This window comes from Phalacrocorax carbo, chromosome 2 (genome assembly GCF_963921805.1).
Source record: "Phalacrocorax carbo chromosome 2, bPhaCar2.1, whole genome shotgun sequence".
In the NCBI taxonomy this organism is placed as follows: Eukaryota; Metazoa; Chordata; class Aves; order Suliformes; family Phalacrocoracidae; genus Phalacrocorax; species Phalacrocorax carbo.
Window position 1 is genome coordinate 25,151,369 of NC_087514.1, and position 12,277 is coordinate 25,163,645.

The 12,277-nt window shown below is 46.1% G+C and overlaps 1 protein-coding gene across 4 annotated transcripts in view; it reads right to left on the reverse strand.

Annotated features, from left to right (window-relative positions):
• MATN2 (matrilin 2) overlaps window positions 1-10,829 on the reverse strand; it is a 73,253-nt gene extending 62,424 nt beyond the window's left edge. The window contains exons 1-2 of one of the 4 annotated variants that reach the window (XM_064442341.1): window positions 10,609-10,829; window positions 2,261-2,428 (exon numbers count right to left, since the gene is read on the reverse strand). In XM_064442341.1, coding sequence (XP_064298411.1) covers window positions 2,261-2,393 — 133 coding nt within the window. In that variant the 5' untranslated portion in view covers window positions 2,394-2,428; window positions 10,609-10,829. Of the gene's footprint in view, window positions 1-2,260; window positions 2,429-10,007; window positions 10,371-10,608 lie in introns of those variants that run through there. The other 3 variants (XM_064442342.1, XM_064442343.1, XM_064442340.1) reach the window with 3 other exon arrangements.
• Window positions 10,830-12,277: the final 1,448 nt, after the last annotated feature.

Below are 12,277 nucleotides of genomic sequence, written 5' to 3' on the forward strand. Positions count from 1 at the left end.
CATTTACATAGCATAATTCTTCATTTTAGTCCTAAAAACACCGAGACCTCCACCCCCCCCAAAAACACCCAACCTGAACTTTTATTACTTTTCCAGGTATCTGTTGGTTCTTTGCAGCTACATTCCTCACTTTCGCCTGCCAACCAAGTCTTTCCACAACAGCAGCAATTGTCATCGCCGCCACTACTTATAATATACCTCTTACATAGAGTGGGACAGCTTCTAATCCCTGCTAAACTGCTGTAATTCTGGAGTGATTTTATTAAGTCAGCAGACTTCATGTCACTGAGATCATGGTTTGGCCCTGTTCTTTCTCATGTCATTTGAGGAACACTGCAGCTTTCCAGCAGAGTGGCATGCATTTTACACATTCTGTTCTTTACAGAGAGACACGTTTTAACCATGCCACTGTTTATATGTGCTGCTGAATTTGAAGCAGGTGACCTAATTTATTATAACAGAATGCAAGGCCCAAGAGTCTGACTCCAAACTGCCACGTACTTTTATGGGCTGGACCAGAGAATGTCCCAAGTTTCTTGCATCATTTAATGTCTTGAAAAGGTTCTTTCAGCCAGAGCTGCCAGAATTGTTTGCATCCTCCACATGCCAAGCTGAACAGGGATTCAGAATTTTCCAAATGCAGGGACCACGAATCACTTGGCTTTTGAAAGAAGTAAGAAGTAATCTAATCTATACATGATGATTTATATAGAGTGTTAATTCTTTTGATATATTTTCACTATTTAGAATCAGAAGAAGAGGCTATAAAAGCAATTCAAAAAAATCATAGGGAAAAGGACTAGCTGAGAAATGTGACACCTTTTAGTTTCTCCATATAACATCTTGCTGTTGCATTCATTTTCTAGTGAGACAGGTAGTTTATTTCTTAAAGTAATAAGCTCACTTAGGATATTTGCTGGGGACCCTAAAATATTCAAGAGGGGCTGCTATTTAATCACATTTTAGAATTTAGGATTTTAGAAAGTTTGAGAGTCTTGTTGAGTAAAGTGTGAATGTGGGTATTTCTCTTTGCTGTTCCACATGCATATTTTTTGATGGACTAGATCTCTAGAGCTGTAGTTTTCAGCCTTCAGTTGCAAAACCCCAAGTGTCTCAAGACCGCATCTATTAGTTCTGAGAAAGTTGAATAAGAAAGGGAGATCTTGTCATTTGGCTTAAATTTGTTCTATAGGAATTTAAAACCAATGGTTTTAAGTTAACAAAGGACAGATTGTGAACAGTACTTCATGGAATTTTACATATTAAAGGATTATGTTTTGTTTGGAGAAGAGTTTCACTGATAAAACTTGCTGCTCCCCTCTCTGTCACCCATTCTCCCATGTTCTGGCTTTGTTTCTTCTTCTTTCTTCCCAATATATCTTCTGCAGGACATTTCTCATTCCTCATGTTCACCTAGGCTAGGTCACCTTTATGGGGCAGCAGGTCACTTAACATCTCCCAGTGACTGGAAAGAGATACCTGATTAGATCTACTATTGATGTGTATCATGAATCCCTAATGATGGGCCGTGTCCAAAGTCCCATCCATGCTATGTTTTCATAATCTCACGATTACTTTAAACAATGAGCAAAAGAAAATGCTTCTAAGTCACAAACTGTTAGCAGATGAAAAAGTTGACCAGCAAATTGCTTGATGACATATAGGCAATGATCAACAAGAGAGAGACGAACCTTCTGTTCTGTGACAGCCACAGTCTAAACCTGCTAGATCCTGTCCTCAGATTTTTTTTGCAAAAGAGGAAAAATGAGCTACTTATTGTAAATAAAATTAACCTGACAATATGAAAGGATTAACATCAAGTAATGTAATGACAAGCCTCATTTCAATAGCCACTGATTTCCATTCAATCATCATTATGCACAGCACATCCATACAGACAGCTAAAACGTGCTGGCACGGTAAAAGGCAGCTTTGACAGAACCTCCATGGACCAATATGTATTTTCTCTAAAGAGTGGTAAAAAGGTCTTTTTATCAAGACAACAATCTTGTAGCAAATATTTATTTCATATCACTTACATAAAGTAGATCTAATATTCCAAAAGTAAACACCTCCTTCCAACAGCTGCCAACTGGTCAACAAACTTTCTTGTATTCCTCCTTGCAAATGGCAATCTCCTTTTTATTATAAACTAACTCTGACAAGGTTTGGCCAGTTGCTTATGCCTTTTATCATTTGTATTTGAGATGGCTTTCGGTGGTGGTGTTTGGGTTTTTTTGGGGTATTTCTTGTAACTTACCTAGTAGAGATTGTGAGTTAACATCCCTTCTTCGGGTGAAGTGTCCTCCAGGGAGATCTTTTGCCATGACAGAGACAGTGGAAAGCAGAGTATGTCCAAATAGCAGAAAGAAGCATGCGATCATTTTCTTCATCTTCAAGAAAGACAGGGACGTTCAAGGATGTGAAACTGCAATAAAGGAGAGAAAGAGATGAGCTCTTTGACTACACAAAAACATACACTGTAACCATGTCAGCCACCCAGCTGCACTGCTTCCTTCCCATCACATACAAACATGCAGATATACCGGCATGGAATAATACCTACACCTTCAAGAAAGATCTACATATTAAAGTAGCAGTTAGCAGGCCCTGCATAGCATTTATAAGTATTGTTGAAGTTCATAGTTAACATTTAAAGTGTATCGACTTTCACAATCATTCATAATAATCAAGTATTTTTAAAGCAAGAAAAGGAACTTTCAGTCAGCCTGTCAGCATAAACAGGTTTGAGGAAGACACAAATATATTTTCATTATTCTACTCAGTACTCCGTTGCATTTTTTCAGAAATGTAATGGTTCTTGTAGTCTGAGGGTTACTTGCTTCAGAAAATCTTGAGAGAATTAATACACAAGAAGGGAATATATTCCAGAAACAGCAACTATAAATAAGAACCGGTGACAGCTTCTGCTTCCTTTTCAGAAGACTGTCTGTGGTTACTAGCATGAAGACAACAGCGCAGAATGAATCCTGTTTACTCAAGGAGGCTTCTGAGGACTTGCAATGAGCTTGCCATAGGTTATGGAGAAGTTTTGTCATAGAGAACAAAACAGGCAAAGATTCTATGCTAAGAGATGATTCCTGCCAAGGAGTTTGTTAAGGCACCATCAAAAGCCGTGGCTGACTCTGCCCACAAACAGAAAGCTAAGACTGACATGCTAAAGGCTCATCTTCTGGTCATGTCCCCTGTTGGTGGGCTTTCTCAAATGGCGATTCCATCTATCTTCCCCCAAAACTTTATTGTTGTGCGTTGTGAAGAGAGCATCTCACAGGAGCTAGATTCAGCCTTGGAACCGGTGATAGTCAAGAATCTTAGTCAAGAGCTCCCCTAGGTGCGCAAGAGGTGGATAAAACTGCCCACTTTCACGACAGAGAACTGTTCTGCCTGAAACTGAGAGGAAACTACAAACAGTGTAAACTTTAACAGTAGTTCTAGGTTAAGTAACTAAAATGTTGAAAACAATTTTAATAGCGTCTTGATAAGCAGATAGAGCCACAGATCTGTAACAGAAGGCAACTAAATGCCCCATTTCAGAAAGAGAAATTATTTCTTTCCCACCATGGGGTACTCACTGGCAGAAAAGAAAATTCTGAGTAAATATTTTCTCTTTAATAAAGAGATTTTATAAATTATTCTTCCATCTGTCCCACACAACCATTACACGTGGGTATATTTTGCTGTCTATCAACCTATTTTTCCTTTTGTATATCCTACTCAGCATCCCCAAATGTGAACACAATGTTCTGGTGTATATACCAGAGAGTAAAATGAATTGAGTCTTTGCACTCAAAATGCCCAGCCTTCGTTAGATGTTCAATATTCTCCAGGTACAGGCAATACATGATTTAAGGACACTCAAACTAGGAAAGAGATGTAAATAGTTGGTGCTTATAATAGTGGCCACAAAAAATTTAATTTTTGGAGCCCTAGCATCATGAACACCTGGATGGTATTATTGGTAAAGTATTTCCAGTGCTCTACTCAGAAACAGATTGACACTACAAATAGCATGCACCACTGAAAAGGACACAAAACTTCACTGGAGGCAACAGTTGTGACTGTGGGAAATTACTGATGAAAGCTTCTCCCAGGTTGCCTCCTCACTTCTCAGAACCATCAACAAACATAGGGCTGTGCAAGGGGGCCACCTCTCTCTCTGGCCTGTTCCTTCAGCCCGCAAGGCAAATGGACCTCAAGGGTACATGCCAGTTCTAGCAGCAATGTTTTAGAAACATAGAAGCCATGCTCAGAGAGCTAAGGAGCATAGAGTAATATAACAGGAACCAGGCATGAACAGTTTGTTCAAGAGGGCTATCTGGCTGTTACCTAGTTATCGGTGGCCTAACTCATCCCTCCTTCCTATCCACCCTAAACCGCTGTAAAGATTGGGCTAATCTCTAAGTGGAGCCAATTTTACCTGTTCCTGATGGCATGTTAATGGAAACCAAGGCAGAGCACCTTCACAATGCATTGCTGAACCATCCAGTAACAGCATGATGCCAAAGGAAACTGTGACAAAGAAGTGACTCAGGACAGTCCCACCAGCTCTGTAAATTACTCCAAACTAAACCCCTTTATATTCCGGCACATAACATATTTTACACCTTTGTAACAATTTTTGATATTTGGTTGCAATTTCAAATTCACTAGGCTCACAACTGCCCCCAAGCAACTTAACAAAGTAGAAAAAAAGTGTTTGTGATTTTAAGCCTTTGAATACGGTTAGGAACATGTTTATATAACATGCAAATATCATATGATTAGCTGACCATATAAACTGAAATGCTTATGTAATCATTCATTAGCTGTCACTGAATTCTGAAACAAAATAAAGCAGTAAATTTTCAATTTTTCATTATTTTACCAGTCCCTTTGAAAAGTAAGCTTGGGGATATTAAGAAACAGAAGCATGGAATAACAGTGCCTAGTTTTCTACCGGTCTTTTTATTTAAACTTAACATAGCTTCTATTGTTCAATAGTAATTAATTTTAGAATCACAGAATGTTTTGGGTTGGAAGGGACCTTTAGAGGTCATTGTCCAACCCCCCTGCAGTGAGCAGGGACATCTGCAACTAGATCAGGTTGCTCAGAGCCCTGTCCAACCTGACCATGAATGTTTCCAGGGATGGGGCATCTACCACCTCTCTGGGCAACCTGTTCTAGTGCTTCACCACCCTCGTTGTAAAAAAATTTTTTCCTTATATCCAGCCTAAATCTACCTTTCTTTAGTTTAAGACCATTACCTCTTGTCCTGTCACAACAGGCCTTGCCAAAGAGATTGCCCCATCCTTCCTATAGTCCCCCTTTAAGTACTGAAAGGCTGCAACAAGGTGTCCCTGGAGCCTTCTCTTCTCCAGGCTGAACAACCCCAACTCTCTCAGCCTATTCTTGTAGGAGAGGTGCTCCAGCCCTTGGATCATTTCTGTGACCTCCTCTGGACCTGCTCCAACAAGTCCATGTCCTCCTTGTGCTGAGGGCTCCAGAGCTGGATGCAGTACTCCAGGTGGGGTCTCACCAGAGTGGAGTGGAGGGGCAGAATTGCCTCCCTCGACCTGCTGGCCACGCTTCTTTTGATGCAGCCCAGGATACAGTTGGCCTTCAGGGCTGCAAGCTCACATTGTTGGTTCATGTCCAGCTTTTTGTTCACCAGTACCCCCAGGTCCTTCTCTGCAGGGCTGCTCTCAATCCCTTCATCCCTCAGCCTGTATTGACATCAGGGGTTGCCCTGACCCAGGTGCAGGACCTTGCCCTTGGCCTTGTTGAACTTCATGAGGTTCTCACAGGGCCACCCCTCCAGCTTGTCCAGGTCTCTCTGGATCACATCCCATCCTTCTGGCATGTCAACTGCACCACTCAGCTTGGTGTCATCTGCAAACTTGCTGAGGGTGCACTCGATCCCACTGTCTATGTCACTGATGAAGATATTAAACAGCACTGGTCCCAGTACAGACCCCTGAGGGACACCACTTGTCACAGATCTCTGTCTGGACATTCAGCCATTAACCACTACCCTCTGGATGTGGCTATCCAGTCAATTCCTTATCCACTGAACAGTCCATCCATCAAATCCATATCTCCCCGGTTTAGAAAAAAGGATGTTTTGGAGGACTTTGTCAAAGGCTATGGTCTAAAAATGTACCCATGTTTAAGATAACAGGAAACTGTGATCAAATCAAAAGCTTTTACTGAAGTTAAAGAAACTGCAAGCGATCTATGTAAGTCAATAAAATCAGAGTCCATGTCCCCAAGTCAGCAAGCGCAGTGAGTTACTTGGAAAACCAATAAGCTCTTATTACATGAAAGCCACAAAATGTCTCATTCTCAATCCCATCACCTCAGAAATTAAAAATGTTAAGGACAGCAGGTACTGTAAAGCCCTGTTAACTATCAGTTAGAACATGTTCCAAGGTATTTCACTATCCACAAGCCAGCACACGCATTACTAGTTCATTACTCATTAAAATCACTGTGTGTGGCATTGGTGTCAGGACATAAGAGTATTAATAATTTCATCTGTCTTTCTGGACCAGATTGCTGACACAGGCATTTTCCAGTTCTGAGAAATAGTAATAGAGTCCTGCAGAGCGCAATATCATAAAATACCTGTCCCTAGCTATGCAGGTGTTGTGTGGGGCCATCTAGCACGCCAGCAAGAAGTGCCATCTTGCCTTCGTCCTTATAAAGGGGCACTCCCTTGTCATTCTGTTTCACCAAACGATGCACCGGATTTTCTGCAACTCTTTGCTCCACAAGGAGGGCCACACGTCATTGCTTTGTGCCTGCTGAAGGACACAATCCTAGCATGTGATGGCAATTTGCCTGTTCCAGACATGTCTGCACATGAATGGGGACAGGATGACAACCACAGATTCACAAAGTCTCCCAGACTTGTTTCCTATGCTTTGATATGGTCCTCCTCACCCAGCATATATCCCTACCTCAGCAGTAAGAAAGATATTCCAGTGCTCTCTGTGCTGAGAGATACCCTGCCTTGTACAGCAATTGGGCTGCAGCCGGAAGAAACTCCATCAGTACCTAGTTATTCTGACTGCTGCTACAAATGCCCACAGCTCAGTTGTGTCCTGGATTAATAAAAGCAAATGTTACAGTGGACTAAACTTACGTCTTGAAGCAATAAAGAGAAGACCTATAATGCATCACAGAGCAGCTCCTAGAAGGGAATGACATTTGGCAGTCAGCTAAACATTCCCACAAAACCAGCACTGTGTGTGAGTACCCCTGCGCAGTGTGGCTGAAGGTGCTGCAGCGTACAGGAGGGCAACTGCTTTCTGGAAGCCATCAGAAGAGCACTGGGGATGGGGGAAGAGCAGCTTCCCTGTTCAAGCACAGAGGTCAGATAAGCCACATACATCTTGATGACTATACACACCAAAACATAGAGCATATGGCAACGAGCAAAGATCAGCATTTCAATTCTGCATTAAATTTTATTGTGAGGTGTAAATATCATGGTAGGACTGTTACACAATGGACTCAGCTATCTAAAGGGCTTAGAGTACATGCACTACATGTACAATTTAATTTTCTACAACTCTAATGAAATAAGGAACATTAAGGGATCTATTAGTTATTTTTAAGTCATTCATCTAAATCACACATAGACTTCCTGATATCACTGTTGTAAAACTAATAACTACTAAATCATAGAATCACAGAATAATTGAGGTCAGAAAGGACCTCTGAAGGTCATCAGGTCCAACCCCAGCAGAGGTGAAGCTGACAACCATTTCAGTGATTTCAGAAATTTGCCATATAAACGTTGCTGTGATGCTTTAGAACAGTGCACGCACAGTATGGCTTACTCTGCATATTTTCCAGTGGTCAGACAGCAAGCTTTAGCAGTGAGAATGCTTATTTTATGACAGCACCAATCTCCATGTTATGATTTTCTTCAGTTGCCGCTTGGACAACAGACCTTTTCATTATCTTGTTCTTCTGGGGAAGACTCATTTGCACTTTCTTGTTCCAAATCTGATCCAGACATCAGAGTTTCCACAAAGTTCCCAAGAGCAGCATGGCAAAACTGAGAGGCTTCACTTTTATCGTGAAGAGTATGTATTTACGTGAAAGCATATATTATATGACATATAATATATATGTGGGCTGCTTAGTTTTGTCTCTGAGAAGCAGTCACAAACCATAACAGACTGATAATTGCAAGCAGAAAGGCTTTCTTTTTTAAAAAAAGAGGATACAGTAGTTCTGAAACTTATTTGCAAGCCCACACTGACCCCAGCACCAGCGTAAAACAGTAATTTGGGGATTAAAACCACTCCATTCCAAATACTCCACAGTCATAATGAAAACACAATCCAACAATGAGTACACTGTTAAAAGGAGCTTGTTAATGATGTCCAGATTATAATTAAATAGCAGTGCTTAGTGTTTTACCCTCCCATGGAGATAGTTTGTATGTCACGGGAGAGTATTTGGATCTGATCAGCCTTTCCCTAGCTTGCCTGGACTGACTAAAACATCTTTTACTATTACAGCTGGGTCCCAGGGTCCCAGCTCGTAAGCACTAGAGCGTGCATTTGTTTGTGAGAAATCCCAGTGAAGTCAATGGAAAGACTCACGTAAAGTAATTAGGTGTGAATATCGAGTGCAGGATTTAAGGTCTTAGCTGCAGCCTTGTGTAACGGAGTGCTACATTTTCTTAAGATATAAATCAAATTTAATTTGATTAATATAGTTACAATCAGTACATGAGAAAAAGCTTTAAAAATCCTGTGGTTAAAGCTGACACATCCATATGAAAAGTGTATCATTCAAACATTTTTTGTAGATTTTGTAGGATTTTATGAAAAAGCCATATGTGTATTTTACTAAGCTCTTGATTTCAGGAGAATTTATGGTGGGATTCAGTATGATAATTTCTTCTGAAGTAGTCAGCTGCCTGACAGTAGCACAGCTATAACATGTGACACAGCACGTCACCTTTTCAGATCTCAGTCAGGATCATTCACCCCTTGAATGATGGCCCCAAACGAAAACCCATGCATTTAGGAAGTCTTAACATAAATCAGTAGATTGTGTTCTTCCCTCCCAGTCAACACTAACCCACGGTTAAGCAGTGACAGCAACCAGTCAGACACGGAAAGAACTGTCTCCTGAAACAGGAATATGTGGTTGTTAAAGATGCCACAACAATTTTTTGAAGATGAAAGAGCACCATCTAGGTTGGGTTTCCAGGGTAAGTATATTGCATGCAGCAAACTGCTCCCCACTCCTTCCATCTCCAAGAAATGTGCTGCCCTCAGGGAGCCCGGGCAGCCTCCACGCTACATGTCAGAGGCGACTGCTCCAGCCCAGGGCTACCTGCAGGGCTGCATCCTCTGCACGGGGATAAGCCGCACCCTGTCCCGCTGGAAGCTGGTAAAGACACCTGCAAGCTCCTCACTAACAAATGTTTCAAGGTAAAGTTTGACTCCAATTCCGTGCTGATTTTAAAATACAGTGTTTTTTGGGTTTTTTCCTTACAGCACGTACACTGTTAAACGAGTTACTGAAGCACGCACGGGGAAGAGGGCACATGGGGAGCTTGCTCAGTCCCGTGCAGTCCAAATGAAAGGGTGACATTTCTCCTGCGGCTGAATCACGAGCAGCAAACTTGTCCAGCGGGACCCAGCAAGCACCTAACCCAGCCCCGGCCCCCGCCGCGGCCCCTTGCCTCGGCCTCCCGCTCCCCGCCCGGCCCCCGCCGCAGCCCCCGCCACCCGCAGGGCCCTCCCCTCACCCGGAGGGGCTCCCGGGGCACCGCGCCGCGGGGCAGGGCCGTCCCTCCGCCGAGCCGGTGCCCCGGGGCGCGGGTGACCGCAGGCTGTGCCCTGCCCCGGAGGTGTCAGCGATGCCGAGCCCCGCCGGGCGGCGCAGGAGGCGGCGGGTGTTACCGGTGCCCGCGGGCGGGACGGGAGCGGCCAGGCGGGGCAGGGCAGGGCAGCGCGGGCGGTGAAGCCGGGCTTACCTGAGGGGCTGGCGGGGCCCTTCGCTCGGCGGCGGGCGGCGGCGGCGGACGGGAGCGAGCGCGGGAGCGCCTCCTCCCCCCCTCGGCGCGGCCCCGGACGGCGCTCCCCGTCCCGCCCCCCCGGGAGCGCCGCGGGCTGAGGGGCGCCGCCGCCTCCCGCCAGCCCCGGCCCGGAGCGGCCGTCGCCTGGCTCAGCCGTACCGAGAGGAGGGAAGCGGGGTGAGGGTCCCCGCTAGGGAGACACCGGCCTCCCTGCCCGGACCTCCAGAGCCGGCTCTTCCCCGGGATGGACGGGCCCCCTCAGCCCGCGTCCGCCGTCAGGGACAGGGTTCCGCTCCTTCCCGCATGCCCCGTGTGAGGGACGCGGACTGTCCTCCCGCTCGCTCCCGCCCGCCGCGAGTGGAGAAAGGGGATCGGCGGGATCACGGCCGTCAGCCCCACGCCTTCCCGCCTGTCCCCCGCCAGGGACGAGGGAACCGCTCCCTCCCGTCAGCCCCATCAGGGACGCGGGCCGCCGGCCCCGCTCCCTCCCGCCAGTCTCTCCGGGCTCCCGGCTGCGGTGGCCCTGTCTCGTCCCCGCCGCCCCGCGCCCGCCGCGCACCTCGGCCCCGCCGCCGGTTCCTCCCTGTCAGACCCGGCCCCGCGCTGCGAGGGGGCGGCGAGAGGAGCTCCTGCAGCCCCGACGAGGAGCGCCTGCCCCGGCCGAGGGGGCTCTCCCCGCAGGAGGGGGCCGTGGCGTCCCCGCCGGAGGAAAGCGGCGTGGTTTCCGTCTGGCGGCTCAGCGCCCGCTCGGCGGCATCCTGCCCCGGCCAGCACCGTGCTCCCCGCGCCGGGACCGCGCTCCCTTCCAGGGACGCCGACCAAGGGAAACGTCGGGGAATGGAAATCCCATTCCCCGCGCCGAGGGCCTCGGGGCCAAGGCAAATAGTCCCTGGTGAATCATGCGGGTCTCTGCCACCGCGGCGAGCCGGTGGGAGCCTCCCTCGGGAAACACGCTGAGGGAGGCCTGAAATAAGTGGGCCAGGTAGAGGAGACCGTCGTTCCTCAGGTGTCGTGGCAGCGGCACAGCCAGTGGAAAAGCTGTGCGTGGGGGTTGACATCAACATTTACTGTTTTATTATGCATAAAAAAGAAAAATAAAATTCCTGCTTTGTTCCAAAGCAATTGCGCCTTCTGTTTCCTGGAAAAAAAAAACCAGCAGTGAAAGCCATTCCAAACGGCAGAGGTGAGACAGGCTCATGGTCACAAACGACAGGAAAGGGATACATTGGCCAAGCCACCCCAATTCCAGTGCATCAGCTGCCAGTGGGGTCGGAAAGAAGAGGTTTGTACCCCCCAGAGCTACTAGAACGGTGAGCAAACTTTGGAAATCAGCAGAGCTAATTTGGGTAAGTTTTGTAAGGCACAGTTAATTGCCTGTGAGGTGGGTGTACAAAATCTGATCCCTGAAAATGGGTGTAAATGATGAGCAAATCTCAGACTGAAGGGCCAGATTCACCCCATCTTTCGTTCTGAGCACTGCCTCCTGAGGAAAGGGAAAAATTAAAAATGAAGATGAACATCCATAGAAGTTATAGCAAACTCAGCAGACCCAAGTGCAGAACAGTTCACCCGTTCTGTTCCACCCTTGTCCTACATAGCATAGGATGAGGCCCCAGCCACAGTCCTAGTTAAAGCTCCGTCATCTCAAAATACAGAATCTGTACCCCTGAAGATTTCACTGTGCTGTGCCTTGAGACACCAGCTGCATTGCCAGAGGAATACAAAAGGCAGGAAAGAAAGTGTTGCGGTGAGAAGATGATGTGAGCACCCAGAGGCTCAGCTTGGCAGCTTCAGGTCCATCCTGCGCATAAGAAATCCCAACGCTAGCTCTTCCCAGAGGCCATGCAGCCTGTTGCTGTTGGCAGGTTGAACACATGGAAGGTGTCCCAGCTGGAGATCGGAGAAAGAGGTATGAAGGCAGTGAGTCAGCACAATAAGGCATCTATTTGTTTCATAAGAGACAGCTTAGAAGATGGGGGGATTTTTATTTGACTTGATTAATCAACTTTGCTATTTATTTAATACCGTACCAGGAGTTCTGTGTATTCCCTACATTACAGAGTCTCACCATATCTTCATCACTTGTCCTTACTCAAATGACGAGCTTCTGTCCCCCACTCCCACAGTGTGACTTCTTTTTGTTTGGGGGAGACATTGGTCAGTCTGTCAATATTTGGGAGGATGGGCAGAAGGCAGTTGGAAGGTATTAAGTTAGGAAAAGCTGGAGG